General features: G+C 39.4%; 1 protein-coding gene across 9 annotated transcripts in view; it reads right to left on the bottom strand.

Moving 5' to 3' along the window:
* kif1ab (kinesin family member 1Ab) overlaps positions 1-20,317 on the bottom strand; it is an 80,286-nt gene that overhangs the window by 37,975 nt on the left and 21,994 nt on the right. For 5 of the 9 annotated variants that reach the window (XM_037546506.1, XM_037546502.1, XM_037546503.1 and 2 more), the window contains exons 14-25: positions 20,205-20,243; positions 19,412-19,545; positions 18,416-18,495; positions 15,243-15,318; positions 15,078-15,157; positions 11,766-11,956; positions 10,190-10,370; positions 8,286-8,358; positions 8,110-8,203; positions 6,996-7,144; positions 5,728-5,906; positions 3,712-3,849 (exon numbers count right to left, since the gene is read on the bottom strand). In XM_037546506.1, the coding sequence (XP_037402403.1) occupies positions 3,712-3,849; positions 5,728-5,906; positions 6,996-7,144; positions 8,110-8,203; positions 8,286-8,358; positions 10,190-10,370; positions 11,766-11,956; positions 15,078-15,157; positions 15,243-15,318; positions 18,416-18,495; positions 19,412-19,545; positions 20,205-20,243 (1,414 nt within the window). The remainder of the gene's footprint in view (positions 1-3,711; positions 3,850-5,727; positions 5,907-6,995; positions 7,145-8,109; positions 8,204-8,285; positions 8,359-10,189; positions 10,371-11,765; positions 11,957-15,077; positions 15,158-15,242; positions 15,319-18,415; positions 18,496-19,411; positions 19,546-20,204; positions 20,244-20,317) is intronic. The other 4 variants (XM_037546507.1, XM_037546504.1, XM_017706360.2 and 1 more) reach the window with 1 other exon arrangement.

Genomic DNA, 20,317 nt, shown 5'->3' with positions numbered 1-20,317 from the left:
GACCACTCAAAGAACCCATTGCATGATTAAAGGGTTCTACATAGCACCAAAAAGTGTCCTTCTACTGTAACAGGCTTGCCATTGTAGCAGTAGAATAACCCTTTTTGGTGCTATAGAAAACCTTTAAGTCATGCAGAGGGTTCTTTGAGCGTTCATTGTTTATTTAAAAAAGGATGGTTCTTCAAGGGTTCTTTAGTATAGAAATGGTTTTATCCTCTAGTGCTTCATCAGTGGTCACAGGACGCTGCCCACAGGATGCTGCCCACAGGACGCTGCCCACAGGACGCTGTCAGCTGGATATTTTTGGTTGGTGGACTATTCTCAGTCCAGCAGCGACACTGAGGAGTCCAGCAGCACTGCTGTGTCTGATCCACACACCACCACCACGTCAGTGTTACTGCAACACTGAGAATGACCCACCACCCAAATAGTACCTGCTCTGTGAGGGTCCATGGGGGTCCTGACCACTGAAGAACAGGGTAAGAAAGTATCAGAGAAACAGATGGACTACAGTCTGTAACTGTAGAACTACAGAGTGGAGCTGATAAAATCGACAGTGTGTGTGTGTGTGTGTGCGTGTGTGTGTGTGTGTGTGTGTGTGTGTGTGTGTGTGTGCGTGTGCATGATTAAAAGGGTTCTTTTGCATCGTGAAAGTGTTCCTCAGATGTTACAATGTTACCATGCTTTTGGCATAGACTATACAATATACGATTAAGGAAAAACTGAGCTCTAAAAACATAACATTACACTTTATTTTCTTACAAATATTCTTGATAAAAACACTTTTGTGTATAGGATGTGTGTGTACATCTATCTATCTTATATATATATAAAAATTCGCTGCTGTTGGAACAAAACCTTGTATGTCCAAAATGGTCACTTTTGGAGCAGGAGCAGCAAAACATCCTTTACTTTTAATGTAAGTCAGTGGAGCCAAAACTTTTTCCAAGTCATTTTGGGCTGTTTCTTTTGGTCCCTTCATTATGGAATTTATCCACAATGTAAAGTAAAGGGGAACAGGCATTTTCAAACTATGTCAAAAACTGAAAAATGACAAAAATGGAGATATGAGGTTTTGTTCAGACAACGGCGATTATATATATATATATATATATATATATATATATACACAGTACTGTGCGAAAGTTTTAGGCATCTAAGTAATTTTCTTTTACACAATTGACCTCAGCAGTGAGTTTTTCACAATATACATTAGAATAAAGTCGTATTCATAATTCAAATAAACATAAAAACAATAAAAAGTAACAAGAATTTCTTGGGACCATATTTTCCTTTCACAGCCGCCACAGAAACTTGTTAATATCATCACATCATGAGCTCAATTTACTGAAGCACTGATTGGTCAAACTAGGAGCTGCTTTTTAACTACATATAATACTGGGCTTCCTCGAGGAGAGGATTGAAAATAGTTAAACACACACACTAACATCCATAAAAACCACTATATAAAATGATTATTAATGAATATACTAAACATTTTGTTTATTCAACACTTTTCTCAGCAAATAAACACAAACTACACAAATAAATAGATTTTGAAAATGTGTCTTAGGTGCATAAGACTTTCACACAGTACTGTATATTAGACTAAGTTTCTGGTGGGCAAAAAGTGTTCATGGACCTTCGTGTAGCTCTGATCTAGTGCATTTAGTGATGTGATTTCTATTGTGAATTTGTAGGTCAGTGCTGACTCACTGCTAATCTTTACTAATTACTGTATTAAAGATGAAGAGATCTCTCTCACCCCTCCTTACGTGCGACACCTCCTGCACCCAGCCACTTTTCTCAGTCATTTAGTTTGTACACTTTTGAATGTAAACATTGTCTGCAATTTTTAAAAAATGTCTATGGTGATGCTGCTAAAGACTATTTGTAATTAAAAATATGCAATGATAACACATAGACAATAGTCATTGACTGTGCACTCAATAATCCGATCATAATCAGATTTCTGCAGTTATCAGATTATTCATATGGTCATGTAAGCACCACACTCCAATCTAGAAATCTGAATAAGAAATCTGATCAAGAGGCTGGATTGTAGCTCAGTAATCAGATTTCTCAGTGCTGTAAACTCTGATTTCCATCGGATTTCTCAGTCTGCGCATGTGTGAGATCAGATGTCGCGAGACGCAGCAAAAACACTGTTGGAGCAACACTGAGACCAAACACGAAATGAAGGATTTAATTATTCTTCATCTTCTAGATGATTTATGTTCATATTTTCAGGTAAAGTGATGATGTTTTTTTAAAAAAGCAGCATCATAAAGTTTTACGTAACGTTTACGTCGTATTTCTGTGAGTTTATTGGCTGGTTGTAAAGCAGAAATCTGATTACTGTCTGACTCATGAAGACATAGTTTACCCTTTATCTGATCACTCGAGTGTGTAAATGTGTTGATCGGGTTACTGAAAAAATCTGATTTTCTGCAGTTATCGGATCATTGAGTGCGTCTGTCCGCACTGTCTGAGTGTGTTTACATGCTCTTAATAATCCCATCATAATTTCGTATTTCTGCAGGTATCTAATTACTCAAGTAGTCATGTAAACAGCACACAACACGTTTTCTTAGATCGGAGTAAGGTCTAGAAATCTGATTGAGAAATCTGATTAAGAGGCTGGATTTTTGCTCAGTAATCAGATTTCTCAGTGCTGTGAGCTCTTACTCTGATTTCTTTCAGATTTCTCATGTGTGAAAACAGACAGAGGTCCTGGAAATAAGTGAGCAGCATTGCTGCGACACACTTTTGGAGCGACACTGAACCCAAATACACGCTTGATGAAATTAAGGTTGTAAATTAAGGTGTTGATCAGATTACGGACAAAATCTGAATTTTCTGCAGTTATCGGATTATTAAATGCATGTAAACACACTCATTGCTGCTATAGACGGACAGCTGGTCTTTCTTTCCTTCACTCCTTTATCTACTGTCTTCTGACCAGCTGTATACTTTATCATATGTTATACAGAACAGTTCACGTGTAGTTTCTTACAGTTTGTCTGTATTTATTATCTGTCTGCATGCTTGTCTTCTGCTGTCCTGTGTTAAACATAGCACAGTGTCTATATAAACTACAGTTTTTTACTTATTTGACACATCTGTGGGGAGATGGGATGACAATAAATCCGACTTTGACTTAACAGAAGTTCTGGCTCTGGGCAGTTTCAGGCAGGCTGCGCGTAGCTTGATGCTCCATTCAGACTCACATTTACTAAGCATGATGCAGTGTTACAGGGTGATAGTAAAGGCAGAAGCTCAGCTGCTGCATCTCAAAGCAGCGAGGTGCATGCCACACACACACACACACACACACACAGAAACACACACACACACACACACAGAAACACAAACATAGACACACACACACACATACAAACACACACTGCCACAAACACAGACACACACTGCCACAAACACAGACACAGAAACACACAAACAGACACACACACAGACACACACTGCCACAAACACACACACACACACAAACAGAAACACACAAACAGACACACACATACAGACATACAAACATACAGACACACACTGTCAAACACAGACACACACACACACACACATACACAGAAACACACACAGACATACAAACATACAGACACACACTGTCACAAACACAGACACACACCCACCCACCCACCCACCCACATACACACACTCAACTGGTTGGGCACTGACCTGCCTACAAGACGGAACCAGGGGAAGCGGTCGTAGAAAGGGTCACCACCCGTTAGCGTGTGGTCACAGTCCTCCATGGCACTGCTGGGGACTTCTGCGGCACGATCGTACATTTCCCTCATCAGGTCCAACCTCTGTCTGCAGAGAGCACAACCAGGCACAATTCATACCAGCACTGAGCATTTTAGGTCTGCTGCTTTAAAGGGGAACTCCACTGATTTTTTATAATTTTCGGCATAATTAAGTGGGTAAGATATAAACAGGGTCGTTCACAGCGGTTTGGTGTGAAAACTCAGAACTGTTCACAGTGGTGGTGATAGGAACCAGATGTCCCCCTCTAAAAGCTCCTCACAGAAAGTTACTACATGAAATAGTTATGAATTCACTGCCCGATGACTGACACCTTGTTTTGGTCACTTTTTGTCTAAATTTGTATTTTAATCAGTTTATTGTAAACTGTTCATGGTGGATGGATACAAGAAGAGAGTTGTAAGGCAAATCAGTCCCCAAACAAAACTTTGTTCATATCAGATCAGATTGATCATTATTATTGTAAACATTACATATAAAAACATAACAGCTCAGAAGACTCATGTAGGTTCTCTGGTGGTTCTGGATAGTATTTGTGTTGTAGTCATGGTGACCCCTGGTTCCCATCACCACCACTGTAAAGACATCTGTACTATTTCACAACAAACCCCTCTGAACGACTCTGTTTGCATCACAAACACTGAATTGAAAAATCAGTCCACAGACTTCTTAAATGTGAACCCAATGGTTTTCCAGCTGTTTAGCAGTAAATTAGTCCTCTCTCAGTTCTTTTACCAAAATGTTATCACTTTATACACATCACCATCAGGTTACTTGTCCATCATTGACGATATCCAACTGTGAGAGTGTGAATCCTTTAAAATTTCATAATTCCATAATTCATGTATTATACATCATGAAGTAAATCATTAGAATGTCCTTAATGTCCTCTCACTAGTTAACCATATTTTGTGTAATCATTAATTCAATAAGCAAAAACCTCAACCCTGTTATTAATTTACACCACTGTCAGCAAAGAAACTGCACAAAATGAAATTCTGATCCTGAGATTGATTCATTCATTTTTTCAATAGTTAAATCTTTTCTTAGATTCAATGTTGAAAAATGCTAAAAAAATAACATTTGCAAGGGCTGAATGGCACTTTAGGGCGTTTAGGGCCACTGTTAATAACAATAAAAGCAGTAGACTTTGAGAATAAAGTTGTAAGATTTCGAGAATAAAGTCATATTTGGAGGATAAAGTGGGCTAACTGTAGGGAGGCTAACTGTAGGGGGGGATGTTATAACATGTTGGGGTCTCAGTTGCTGTCCTGGCGCTGGAGCTCCACTCATTCCCGTCTCTCTGTGGATCATTTTGATCTTCATCCTCACTGTCTGTGAAACTTCATGCCCTCTTTGAATGGGGGGAGATGAAGCCCCCAATAGCCGTGTAGACGACCCTGCCTGAGATTCTCCTTCAACAACACAGACAGACGGATTCCTCCGAGTCCGTCTGGCTCTTTATTCTAGATAAACACAGTTTCCTGCTCAGCCGTTTCAGCCGGTTCTTACACTAATAACAGACTGGTGCTGATGTGCAGGAGAGACGGGGAGGCTGAGTGTTTCTTTATGGGTGAATCGATATGAAAGTGCAGCTCCACCAACTCAACACCCCTCATTTAACACGAGGAGGTGCCGTGTCCCTTTGCAAAGACCTGGCTATAATATTGAGACCTTTCCTGGTATTAAAGCCACTTTAATGTTGATTCTTTTCTCAAAATATTCTGACTTTATTCTCAAATTCTGCTATTTTCTTTTTTATTAACAGTGGCCCTACAAAGCTGTTGTACCTCGGTCATGGAATCACCCACGGCTTCAAAACAGCTGCTGCTGTTTTTAACTGTGCAAAATTTTCCATTTTTTATACACAGCATGTTTATATGCAGTACTGCACAAATAAGCTGTACAAGGCCTGTTTCACCACACCTCAGCTTCTCTAAGGTCCAGTAGTGTGTGGCCCCATTCTTCTGGTCCTGGACCTCCACTGCTACAATGGTACGAGGGAAGGGTCTTTTCTCTCTGTCCTTAGCTACACTGGGGGGCAGGAGATCAGGAGGGAGTGGAGAGTACAGTGTGTCTGTCAGCAGCACAAACTGGAACTGAACCTGAAGGGAGGACACACATTGCAGCAATGAGTAACAAACTAAACAAAAACATGACACTCTTGGGCCTAATATTATTTCTTATTTTTAGCCCTACCCCTTGTTTTCGAGTGTCACCTTACCCTTGGGAAGTGACCTATAAGGAGTAGTGGTTGAAATTTATCTCTACAAAATGAGACAACTGTCAAATAAAAGAGCATCACTTCATTAACAGCTACTAGCGCTGCTCTTTAGGCGACCCTGCCCGTCTGCAGGGACAGCAGAGGAGGGTAAAGTTCAGCTCCTCACTGCTGGGCTTTAGTTACATTTAGGGAATCATACGCCTTCAAAGAGGGGGGCAATTATTTATCACCACCAATTCATCATCAATTCTTCAGTGATTTGAAGCTGAAGTCAGATATTCACCAGATTTTATTTGAATTGTCACATCCCACCTTAAATGACGCAGCAGAAATGATGCACCATTTAAGGTGGAATGGGGAAATTCAGCTGGCTAGCTACTGAGACGTCATCATATTACTAGTGATTTTTTATGCTTGTTATGAAGGAAAGGACCATAATACACTGAAACGACATTAAACTAAGACATAAGTGATTATTCTAATTTTCAACAGAGAAAATTCTCATATTTGTGTGTTTCTTTGGTCTCTTGTTCTCCGTCTTGCTGGTTTTTCTCTCTTTTTTTTTTCATATCTCTCTGTTTGGAGTCTCTGAAAAACCTCCGTTTGGAGGGCCATGTAGTCCTGACACTTTGCCCTACCCCTCTATCTCAACAAGAATCAGGACACTCCACCCCTAGACGTGAACACACAAAACGGAGGGCCAAGGGCTAAGTGGTGGGGGCTAGGGCTGAAATTGGGCCTTAGTGTGCACATACGTATTTAGCATGGTTGCTACAGGTTTAGAATAACAGAGATGGGAGGCAACACAAAAAAAAGAGGATTCTAAAATTGTTCTGGACTCACGGCAGAAGTATTATTTTACTGGTGACGGTAAAATAAAATGGATGAAGTAGACAAAAGCAAAAATGTTTCAGCACTATAACTGTACTATAACAGCCCAACAACATAACAGTCCATGAGAGCAGCTCACCTTCTTCTTCAGCTCGACGCTGATGGCGTTGGCCTCTTTGAGGAAGATGGCATTGCCCCACAGCAGGTCTCGCAGAGAGGTGAATTGGTAGAAGCGCCATTTTCGGAAAGCCCAGAGCGCCAGCTCAGTCTCCCGCTTGGTCCAGGAGACTGCCAGAAACAAAAACACATACCATGTTTCAACTGCGACGGATATTAGAGCATCTCAGAGATACCAGAGGGAAATATTTTGTGGATTGTTTACTGACAATACATATATTTTAGAAAAAATAATGCATTATGGAGACAAAATACTCTCCACTACAATACAGCACTGTCTGTGTTTACATGCAAAGACTTTTGCCAAACCGATTGAAGACATTCTGATTACAGATCAAGACTGTGGTGTTTATTCTCTACTCAACAATCTAATTAAAATCTGTTTTCATGCTCACCACAATTAATCAGACCCTAAATGACTCGCATGCGTAGAGAACCACTCAGTGTAGATGTTACCATGACAACCAGCATCATGCGAGTCCAGTCAGAGTGAGATGAGCAGCAGTGAGCAGTGCTTGTGTTTTTAATTGCTTTAAAATGACGTCAGACTCAGGAAAACGTCCTTCACATGCCCTTATTAAAGAAGGCCGAGAGGAAGACGTCGTGTTCTGAGACACATAAGCTGGACGTCCGTCCCACCGCCGCCTTTTAAAGATCAGAGCATAAACTTCATCTCCTCTGCAGACCAGTTTCTGCTCCGTCATGCTGAAAGTTATAAACTTTCACTATGACGCGACGCACAAGCAGAACAGACTTAAACTTTCCGATAGGGAATGTAATGAGATACAGGCGTTTACACGGATATTATTCTTCTATTTAACAGATTATTTCCAGGATTACCCACCTCACTCAATCAGACAGAAACTGTATTCCAATCGGCCTCAATCGGACTAGACTAGCCTAACTGAGGTGTTTACATGGCCTTATTCTATTCCTATTAGTCGGATTATTAGACCATGTAAATGTAGCTATTCAGGTGGTTCTTGGTACAGCAACGACCCCCGGTGTACAACAGTTACTTCTTTGCGCTGATACAATGTTGTCATTTTCTAAGTACAAATGTGTTTGTTTCTCACCCTCTTCCTCTGGTTCCTCTTCCTCCTCTGTGGTCTCAGGGTAATAGCGGGAATCAACCTGCCTCTGAAGAGCCTCCAGCTTGCTCTCATAGTCCTGAAAATGAAATGTTGGGTCTTTTCACATGTATAAACTATTCAGTGCCCTCTCTGGAGCTGTAAAAGGGTAGCAGTCTTACCAGTCTTTGCTGCTCGAGAAGGTTGCTCGCTTCTTCTCTCTCTCTGCGGTACTGATCCTCAAGCTCCTGCAATCTGTAAACACAGCACATAACAACAGTAACTACAATTGGGTTAGAGATAATACACTCAGCTATAGGCTTAATTCTCAATGACATTCATATGCACAAGATAAATATCTAGGGCACAAATGCAGACTGGATCTGTGGTTTGCATCAGGCTAATGTCCATGTTAAACTGAAGGCTAGAGAATTAGTGAGCATGTCACATTAAGTATTTTAAGGCTGGGAGTTTCAACAAGCAAAAAACATTTTCACATTTTATTCGCCAACAGTATTATTGTAACAAAAACCATAGGGCGTATACCAACCAGGAGTCAGAAACCTAAATGTTAAGAAGAGCCATTTTGTCCTTTCAACAAAAATCAAATCACGGTGGGAGCCACAACATTTTATGTAAATTAAATGTTTTTACCACCTTGGCTGTAAATATGACTCTGCTTTAGGTTTTAGCACAGCTATAGTCACTTCTCTCGCATCTCTGGCAGGAAACTTTTTTCTAAAAAATACAACAGTTTCTTGTAAAATGTCTCTCAACGTTTGACTTTTTATGAGGCTGAAGTCGCTTCTCATTCGCCAGCTTCTTGTCAGGATTTTCTTGTTCCACCTTAAAAGGTGGTTTCACCTTAAGGTGAAATGGGACAATTTGAACAAGAAGCTGGCGAATGAGAAACTGACTTCAGCTTTAAACCTGTGATATTAACAATGGAGTTCAGCATCTTTTAACCTGTTAGACAGTCAACCAAACTAGTTCTAGTTAAGAAAATAAGCTGTCAGACCCCCAATTGAAACAGAATCGGGTTCTTACTTCATCAGTACACATCAGCGAGCATCAAAAGTTATTCCATTAACAGCACAAGGGATTTTTCGTTTTTTTTCAGTTGTGAGGTGGTCATAGCTGTGCATACAGTACTGTGTGAAAGTCTTAGGCACCCAAGACACATTTTCAAAATCTATTTATTTGTGTAGTTTGTGTTTATTTGCTGAGAAAAGTGTTAATATTTAAATAAACAAAATGTATAGAATATTAATTAATAATGGTTTATATATATATATATATATATATATATATATATATATATATATATATATACACACACACACATACAGTGGTTTTATGGATGTTAGTGTGTTTGTTTAACCATTTTCAAGCCTCTCCTCGAGGAAGTCCAGTATTACAGTATTATATGTAGTTAAAAAGCAGCTCCTGGTTTGACCAATCAGTGCTTCAGTAAATTGAGCTCATGATGTAACTGATGATATTAACAAGTCTCTGCGGCGGCTGTAAAGGTGTCAAGGAAAAATATGGACCCAAGAAATTGTTACTTTTTATTGTTTTTATGTTTATTTGAATTATGAATATGACTTTATTCTAATGTATATTGTGATAAACTCGCTGTCGAGGTAAATTGGTAAAAAAATTTGTTTAGATGCCTAAAACCTGCGCACAGTACTGTATATCGTGTATTTTGGCCTCAAACGCAGCTCAGCCAATCATGTTTTAGGACCAGAACTATCCATTTTATCATGAAGAATTAATAAATTATCTTGCGCATCTGGACACTTGACACCTGGACTCTTTATTTCAGGACCAATAGATGCCCATATTTATTCAGTATAGTCATTATATGCTGTTACCTGCGCTTCCTTGTACTGTCATTGTTGCACTGCCTTTTTGATCTCAGGATAGATCTTCTTGCAGAGTTTTGTATATTTCTAGTTGCATATATGCCTGTAGATAGTTTTTTTGTATATATCCTTCTTTTATATTGTATATCTATCTAAACAGTCAATCAGCTATCAGCTGACTCATAATATGCTGTGTCTGACTGAATGTTCCACTGTACCTCTGCTCCATTTCCTGTTTCATGTCTATGCCCTGTTTCTCCAGCAGCTCTCTCTGGGCAAAGGCCCAGTCCACAGGCTCTACGGGGGTCTCAGCACAGGGGGTCCGCTCCCGCTCCTGCCTTGCCTGCTCTGGGTCATTAAAGCGGAACACATGGCTCTTCCCCATGATGATACGGTTCCCTAAGAGGAACACATGGAAACAGGGTTAAAGCTTATGACCAGCTTGAACTCATCCTTTCTTTTGAACCCAATGCCAATTATGTAACCGACTTGCCTGCCTCATTTGCATAAAATGTAATTAATTATCACCAAAGTACAACATAACATCACAGCCTGGGTGCATTACGCTTACAGACACATCAACGATTATAACACCACATAGCAGCAAAAAGAAAGAAGGCACTCTATGAGAGGATCCTGTAGTTTGAACACTGATAAGGTAGTCACCCAAGGTAAAATATAACTGCAGCAAAAGTAGAAGTTCCTCCCTTTAGACCGCCACTTGAATAAAAGTATGAAAGTATTTTCCTTCAAATGGAAATGTATCAAATGTAAAAGTACTAAAAGATTAATTATGGCTCTGATGATTAATAGAATTAATAGAATGTCATTAATTAGTGACGCTGACGTCTATTAAAATGATCATAAGCACAAAACACTGAAGGTAAACAGTTTCCATCAGGGAGAACCGAGTGGCTCTGAAATCACTTTTTACACAAAAGCAAAGTTTCAGTTTAAGATTTATTTACAATTTAGTTCCAAGTTTAAGTTTAATAAAAACTGGCTTTAAACGCAAAAAATAAAAAAAATAAAAAACCTTGTCAGAAAATTGCCAGCACGTTCCACTAGTCAGACAAATCTCACCTATTTACCATAAAATTACGTTGTATAACAGCACATTACGGAGTGAATTTTGTGTCAAATGTTTCAAATAAATAATAATAAATAATAAACAAATTATCAAAATGTCCAAAATATGTTGCAAATACAAATAATAAAAGTTAAATCAGACTTTCTAAAAGATAACTATTCCTTTCACGTCATTCTGATATTAATTTATTACTCATGTTGTCAGGTTTTTGCTTAATTTTTTTCAATTTGCTGATTGGACATATCGGTCAGCTGAAATCAGTTGACCAATAGAAAGTGCAGAGGAATGCCCCCTTCCAAGATCTGCCCCCTGTTAAAAAGTTCCACAAGTCAGAAGCAAAAGAGTGATTTAAGAAGCAAAAATCTCTCAGAAAATAGAAAAGAAATGTAAGCAAAATTAAGGCACAATGAGTAATACAATCATATCAGAATGATTGAAAATAAGAAGTAATCTTCTCAAAAGTTAGGTTTGATTTAACTCATTATTTGTAACATATTTCGGATATGTTGATATTTTGCTTGTGAATTTTATTATTTTAGTTATGTCATAAAATTAACTCCATAGCAAATCCAGTCAAAAGAAAATACTAAAATAACAAAAAAAAGTAAAAGTCAAGCCTTTGGTTAGAAAAACCTTCAGTTTGACAGACCAGAGTGCTTCATATCCGTCCAGGAATGGGCTTAAACCAGAAGCTGTAGACTCACCCGATCTGAGCACGGTGGGCTCAGTCACTCTCTTGCCGTTAACGTAGGTCTCGGCATCCTTGCAAGGCTCCAGAACAACCACACCCTCGCCTGATGGGCTGGTGCTACTGGTGAAGATGCAGTGCTCTTCTTTAATAAAGTGACCGCTCAGAACAATGTCTTGCCTACAGCTGGCGTCCTCACGGCCGACCCTGGAGAGAGGGGGATTCATTAGTCATAAAGGAAGATGGCAAACATCTCAGATAGACTGCATATATCGTTCCACTGGCTTGATAAGATCAGCACCCTGCTGACTGTTTGCCACTGCTGGTCCACCCTCGGACCACCCAGATTACTGTTCTGCATACAAGGACTAATTAGGTTTTAAGCTCCTCAGACAGATTTGAAATGCACACAGACTTTTATTTTGGAAAATACTCTTAGACAAATATGACAAACAACAGAGAAAAAAAAATGACAAGAACTGATAGAAAATTATTTTATACACCATGTTGTTGCTGATGCTGTGCTGGATTATTTACTAGACTAATTTACAAAGAGGGTCTCCAGTTTTTAACAGCCCTCAAAATCATCCTTCAGCCTCAGCTCGGTTAATAGAAGAGCAGTTTGCATGTCTGGTAGTTCCTCTAACATGAGCAGAAATGCTAGTCTGGCGTGTGTAAAGCACCTCATGCAAAACTTAAAAACATTTGAGCTCTGTGTGAATCTGTGCATCTGACCCTGAGGAGCCCAAGAGGGTTCAGGCAGTGCTAGATAATAATGGTGGCCACACTAAATATTGACACTTTGAGCACAGTCTGAACATGTTCACTGTGAGGTGGACTCATCACTTGTGCTGCCAGCTATTTAGACATTAATGTCTGTGTGTTGAGTTCTTTTCAGAGGACAGGAAATCTGCACTGCTACACAAGCTGCACACTGGCTACTTTAAGTTATATCCAAGTTTCATTTCTATAGTGTCGTCCCATGAAAAGACATAATATTTGCAGAAATGTGAGAGGTGTACTCACTTTTGTGAGATACTATATATATATATATATATATATATATATATAATATCCATCCATTTATTTTAGTAAAGTTTTAGCAATTTTCTTTTGCATGCACATTTCATACCAAAAAAAAAACAAAAAGATGGCATTGTTTTCATTCACCTTACTTTGTGTATGAAAAACGTTCCTAACAATAAAATAACATTTACTACCATTTCAGAATCTTTGCCTCAGAAAAGCATTCCATTTATAATATATGCCTTCGCAAACTCACTTAAACCCACAATCTTTGGGTATAACCAATAATGTAAATTGTCCTAAAATGTGTTCGAGTCCTTACAAGAAACAAATGAATGCTCAGTTTTTTCAACATCATCTTTACAGAAAGCACAAACATTTTCATCCAAATTAAACCTTTGTCTCAGAAACTCTTTAGATTGATATATTCCATATATATATATATATATATATATATATGTAATATACATACTGTGGATCTGAGTTCACATATATAATCCTTTGGGGGGAAAATGAAATTTCTGAAACAATCATCTGGGTAGAGTTTCCTATTGAAACAGCTGCTAAGAAAGTTATTGGAAAACAGGTAAAAATTCTGTTCCTTGTATTAAGACCTGGGGAGGAGTTGAGGGTCAGTGTCTTGAAGTCCACTTCTACACATTACAAACATGGCTTGTGGAACTGCCTTACTGGCAATATTATATTGTTTGCAATTATAAATCAAGTTAAAGTCCTTGCAAAAATCTTCATAAGACTCAACATTACATTTTTTAGATTCAAATGGTAATGAGCATATTCCTTTTTCAAATCATTCAGAAATGAAAGGAAGTGTGTACATAGTCTATAGAAGTATCCACAAGTCATTATACGTCACCTTTATTCCCAGTTTGAATAGAATGATTATGGGAGAAGGAATAAAATGTTAATGTCTATTAATGTATCTTTAATCATGGGTGGTTATCGGGGGTAGCAGGGATTTTCAAATGGCGCAAAAAACGTTTTTATGAAGTTTAATCAGCTTAGCCGGTTTACTGTAGAGATACTGCAGTCGTGCAGTGGAAAACAAGGAAAAAGATCACCATCAATCAATTGAGAAATTTTCTAATAGAACACATACCAATGGAAAAATCTCAGCATCTCTCAAAAACAAATCTCATGAATACAAAAACACGAGGTCAACACTAAACAACATTCTACAACCACGTTAACCGCCTTCGGCTTTCATACCCAACTGTGGTAACTCCACCCGAATGTTCCTGGTCACACACGCACACATAAATATATATGGCAGGTATTATAAATAGCTAAAGCTCACTTTCATTCTCTGAGGGTACAAATATTATCATTTCTATTTTCTTTTTTTCTGTTTTTTTTTTCTCCCAATACACTATAACACTTCTTTACCCTTTATTCCCCCTGTAATTTTTTTGTTTGCTCATATGTTTGCAGTTTGTTGCCCTCCCTCTACACGATGGCAGCATATATTAAAAGAAATTTGTAATATCAGTAATAAGGAAAAATTGGTCCTCCGAAGAAGGGCGTGGTGGCAGGCATTTAAAAAAAAAACAAAAAAAAAAAAGATACTGCCGTCGTAAAATATGCTGCTTTAAGATTCTGCTGTACACCGGTTAATAAAAGATGGTGCTTTAAGAGTTCTTTAGTAAAGAAAATGGTTCTATATAGAACCTTGAACACTCAAAAGAACTATTTGCATGATTAAAGGGTTCTCTGCATCATGAAATGGTACTTCAGACTGAAGGAGAATGTGTAGTAGATGCAGAACCTTTTTGAAAATGGTTGTATATAGCACCCATAAGGGTTCCTCTAATGCCACGATATGAAGCTTGTAACAATAACAACCTTTTGGGTGCAACAGGTTCTTCAGATGTATCATGTTTCTACTGTCTTTACTAAAGAACCCTTGAAGCACCATCTTTTTAAGGAGTGTACAAATACGAAAGCAAATATATGTGAAAAATAAGACAACGTCCTTTGGACTGATGGACAATCAGCATGAATGAGCTATAGACGGTTCCTTTTTGAAAAGGGTTCTATATAGCACCAAAACGAGTTCTATTGTTACAACCTTGACACAATAACAACAGAAGAACCCTTCTGGGTGCTATATGGAATCATTTTTGAAAATGTTCTATATAGAACCACCTACAGCACATTCTCCATCAATCTGAAGAACACTGTCATGATGCAAAGAACCCTTTAGTCATGCAAAGTGTTCTCTGAGTGTTCATGGTTCTATATAGAACCGCTGTCTTTTAAAGAGTGTTCTTTTTAAAGTTCTTACTTGGTGATTCCGTCTTTGATGTAGTACAGTAAGCACTCGGACATCAGTGGGTCTTCATTCAGGTTGACCAGGTGAGGCGTCTGAAATGTAAACACGTCATCACTGCCATTTTTCAGTTACCTGTTCATGATAATATGTGAACAGGACTCATCATGGACCTCGTACCTTTTTGGGAGAGAACACTCCCACCGTGCCTCCATCCTCCCTCATGGCCACTCCCATTTCAGCCAAAAGAGCCTCCCTACACAGAGAAGTTGCATTTTATAGTTAAACAGGTTACTCTACACAACATCTACCTCGATTTTAGCCCCAATTCTCAGACCGGCTGAGTCTGTGCTAGTCGGCTCTAGTCTGCAGATGTTTGGGTCAGCTGGAATCGACAGTTGTAGAGAGAATCGACAGCGGTGGACAAAGTACGCAAACCATGTACGTGAGTTAAAGTAGAGACACCCAAGGTAAAATATTACTCCAGTAAAAGTAGAAGTTCCTCCCTTTAGACCTCCACTTGAGTAAAAGTACTAAAGTATTTACCTTCAAATGTACTTAAGTATCAAAAGCAAAAGTACTAAAGTACTAAAAGGTTAATTATGGCTCTAATTGGGGCAGTCGTGGGCTGGAGGTTAGGGAACTGGCCCTGTGACCAGAAGGTTTCCGGTTTGATCCCCAGCGCCGACAGTCCTTTATTGAGGTGTCCTTGAGCAAGACACCTAACCTCCAATTGCTCCCTGGGTGCTGTGGATAGGGCTGCCCACCGCTCCAGGCAAGTGTGCTCACTGCCCCCTAGTGTGCGTGTCTATTCACTAGTGTGTATGTGGTGTTTCACTTCACGGATGGGTTAAATGCGGAGGTGGAATTTCCCCGTTTGTGGGATTAATAAAGTATCACTTAACTTAAATAACTTAATGTCCTGTTATCATTTTTATAACAAGACTCTCTTCATGAACTGATTTTAGGTGAAAATCCTCCAGCGTCTCTCTTGGTAAACCAGTCTTTTAATAGAACGTCATTAATTAGTGACGCTGACGTCTATTAAAATGATCATAAGCACAAAACACTGAAGGTAAACAGTTTCCATCAGGGAGAACCGAGTGGCTCTGAAATCACTTTTACACACAAGCAAAGTTTCAGTTTAAAATTTATTTACAACTTAGTTCCAAGTTTAAGTTTAATAAAAACTGGCTTTAAACTCAGGATCACAGATGAGCTCCTTTACTATGTTGATCTGTAGGCGTCTGTTCATAAACATAAACCAGCCCAGACTAATTTACTATCAAATGAAATGGTGTTTGTAGAAATTCAGAAAAAAGCCGCGTCAGTCTCGACTGCATATGTGGACATATTTCTATATTGTGCTCTATTTACACAAAGTTAGGTTAGTTCATCATTTATGTTGAACAGACTCTCCCAAAATTTTACGCTGCTGCGCTGACGTTGAACCGTGTGCTGCACTGGGTCGGTATGACCAACAGGTCAAAACAAGCTATAAACAAAGTGACCGCTGGGCCTGATTGGTGCTCTGGCTTTGTGCTTCTTTTGCTTTGACATGTTACATTTTTATACACACAGAAACCAAAAGGAATGACAGATTTCTCAAAATGTAGTGGAGGAAAAAGTCAGATATTGGACTCTGAAATGTAGTGGAGTGAAAATAAAAAGTCGCCCAGAATGGAAAAACTTTTTTTTGTGTATCTGTACTGAAGTACAGAAACTAATTACATTTACTTAGTTAATGTAATAGTTACTGTCCACCACTGAGAATAGAGTCACGTGTGAGGGGCGCAGATTCAGATTTTTGGCCTCTCAACCGTATTTCAGACCAGTAATGTAAACTGGTCAACGATTCAATCTCAATGGACTCAACAGCCAATGAAACCTGAGAGCACGAAAGAAGAAAATACAGCAAGTAACCAAAGAAAAATGGCGAAAAGCCTCTCGTGTCGAGTGAAGCTTTTTAATGAGCTTAGTTTAAGGCATAATCGAGTTTATGTACATTTAAAACTCTAAAAAATACACACTAAATGATTAGGGATCAAACACTACTCAACCAGAGAACTCAGAGAGGAGAATTCCCGCTCTGCTATGTCTTCCAGGTTTCTCAAACACGAGGAGGCGCTCCCGAGCGAGTCCAAAATGAATGGGTTGATATGGAGCAATCGAGCAAAATCATAGTTTATGAACACTAAAACATTTTTAATGTAAAAGTATACATTCATTTCCTGAACTCAGAGCAGCACAAAACACTAACACTTCTGTTTTTTTAGAGCTTTTAAACTCGAGTTATAGGAGTTTACAATGGCGCCTCATGTACATTCATGATGTCATTGAGCGCGAACAGCCAATGAGCTGCTCTGCTCGCCAACCAATCAGCACTCTCTAGCAGTAAAGCCCGCCTCCTGCTGCTCAAAACCCGGTTGCTGTAGAATAAAGGAAACAAACAGGTGAGATTTCTTCGCTTTTTTAGTGAAATCCATCCTTCTACTTTCTAAAATGAAAGGAAAGTTCTGTCCGAGTGATTAGAAACTATTTTAACTTCATTTTTAGCCGTAGAGCTCCATTCACTCACATTCATTGAGGACTCACTCGCGGGCACCCTCTGCTGTTTAGCAGTCCTGTTTTTAATATAACAGGGGCAATAGGAAGTGGCCAAGCTCCTCATAAACAAAGAGAAATCAAAGAGAGCTCACGAGAACTCTTGCGTTCTCCCATTACTAGGAAACACAAATAAACAAGTGTTTATATCTGCCGTTTATGCTGACGCAGTAAAGAAGCAGCAGGTCAGCACGTTTAAGTGAGGATCGTAGATTTACTGTGATCAGGGTGGTACTTTTTTTTTTATAGTTTTTAATGTATTTAAACTCAGTTGTGCCTTAAACTCCGCTCATTGAAAAGCTTCACTCCACACTTGAGAGAATTTTTGCCATTTTTTTTTCATTTACTTGCTGTATTTCATTCTTTTGCACTCTGTTTTCACTGGTTGTTGCAGGAGTCAGATTGAGTCATTGACCAAACACTACTAGAGTCACACACACACACGCTTATCTTTCTGGGTCATGGGGGGAGCTGAAGCCTATCTCAGCTGTCATTGGGTGGAAGGCAGGAAACACCCTGGACAGGTCACCAGTCCATCTCAGGGCCACACTTGAAAAACTGGTCTGGACTGGCCTGACACGTGATCGGGAGGTCAAAAATCTGAGTCTGCCCTGCACACACAACTCGAAAAATCTGCAGACTAGAGCCGACCAGCTCAGACAGGGCTAAAATCGGGGTAAAAGTTGTGTAGTGTAACCTCGGCTTTACAGGCCGTTTATGAAGGCTGTAACACATGGTGCCAGTCTGACCTCTCCATCCTGATGGCCTCCGTACGCCGCAGCTTCTCCTCCCAGGTCTCGTTGAGCTCGGCTATGATCTTCTCTGTTTCCTAACACAGGACAAAAAAGACGCAAACAGGAGTAAACAAGAAGGATTCATTAATCCCAGTTAAACATCAACCATGTAACAGGAGAAAAGCCATGTGTGTGCCCATAAATTATGGAACAGTCTACCAATGAATGAAGTCTTTCGACTTTCAGTAGAAAAACAAACTGAGTTCAGCTTCTTTTATTATAAGGGTTTAAAATGACATCACCATCTATTTGACTGGAAAGCGTTACAGCCTCACACGACGCCCAGCTTCTGAATGTAGCTTATGAAATATGAAAGTTATGAAGAACGTGACCAAGTGTGCTTTGGAACCACCGGCAGCCTCAAGGAACTGAAGAGGCTACAGGTGGGCTTTTAACCAAGCGCTCAAATAAGATACAGCTTCACAAACTTTCTAAATTTCTAAATTTCTAGCTTTATTTAATCTGTTTATCTGATTCATAATTTTCATTCATTTAGTCTTAATTCTTTTATTTCTCATTCATGCGTCATTTTTTATATATATGTGCTTTTTATTTTTGTACATGTTTAAAAAAAGATGGTTCTTCAAGGGTTCTTTAGTAAAGACAGTGGTTCTATCCTTTCATGATGCATAGAACCCTTTAATCATGCAAAGGGTTCTTTCGGTGTTCATGGTACTATGTAGAACCATTGTCTTTACTAAAGAAGTATTGAAGAACAATATTTTTTTCAGCATATTCTGTTACTATGTACTTCTGCTGACTGGCCACTTTATTAGAAACACCTGTCTTGTTCTAGGGGTGCAATGATACACTCAGCCCACAATCAATTCATGATATTGGACCCACAAAATTTCAGTAAAGGAAAACTATGACTACAATCATGTTACTGCGCCTTCTAACGATTCCAGAGCTGGAGTGTTGGTATCAATGTATCAGAGTTGCTGTGGTTACCTTCAGCCTCTCGATGGCTTCCTCACTGCCGGGGCTGAACATGATGCGGTCGTGCAGGCTGGTGATGGAGCCGGCCCGGCTGGACAGGGCCGAAAGAGACGGGGACGGACTCATCCCTGTCATGGCATTGGTCACTGTGGAAAGATGACCCCTTTGACTGACAGCCTGGAGACAACTGACATTAGTCTTGTAATTGGACAAATCTGGCCAGGAAGATTTTGGAAAAAAGAACGGGAGCACAAGGCCGGAAAATCATAGGAAGAAGTGGAAGTTAGAGAAACGGGGAATCATGGACACAGGGAAGAAGGAGCATGGGAGAGAAGAAAGCATAAGAAAGCTTTGTCTAATTACAGGAACTTAAAAGCAGAATGAAGCAAAACAATGGGCATAAATTTGAGGGCTTTTGATTAGTCGATAAGAAACCAGTGCTTTCTATTTTGGTATTTTATGTATAAATCATATTAATAAAGTCAAAAGATCAGTCCCTAAAGTACGCCTCAAATTCATTTCAGCACCGTGACCATGCTCGGGCCATAAGCATAGAGACGTGCTGACCATGAGGCTGCTAGAGCAGCAAAGCCAGGGCAGACTAGTAAACCTCATCTTCTAAATTAAAATGAACCCAAAGCATCTGCAATCAGCAGAGAAACCCTGGAGCACCAAAAATCCCTCGCTCCATCGACACATTAGAATAGACTGGTTCACTTTGGGAGCGTGTGGGACTGTGGTGGTCTAGAGCAGCCTGCTTCAGCCTTAGTAAGCTGACAAAGCACTGGGGTTGAAAAATACACACATTTCAGAGCCGATACTCCAGGCCCGGTCACGCGATATGCTGAGAGAAAAGAGAGAGGAAGAGATACACACTCTCAGATACAGTCACACTCCTGCCACTGGCATTCAGGATAC

The sequence above is a fragment of the Pygocentrus nattereri genome, chromosome 17 (genome assembly GCF_015220715.1).
Source record: "Pygocentrus nattereri isolate fPygNat1 chromosome 17, fPygNat1.pri, whole genome shotgun sequence".
Taxonomy (NCBI): Eukaryota; Metazoa; Chordata; class Actinopteri; order Characiformes; family Serrasalmidae; genus Pygocentrus; species Pygocentrus nattereri.
Note: the sequence above shows the minus strand (reverse complement) of the source record. Positions and strands in the feature narration are given on the sequence as shown.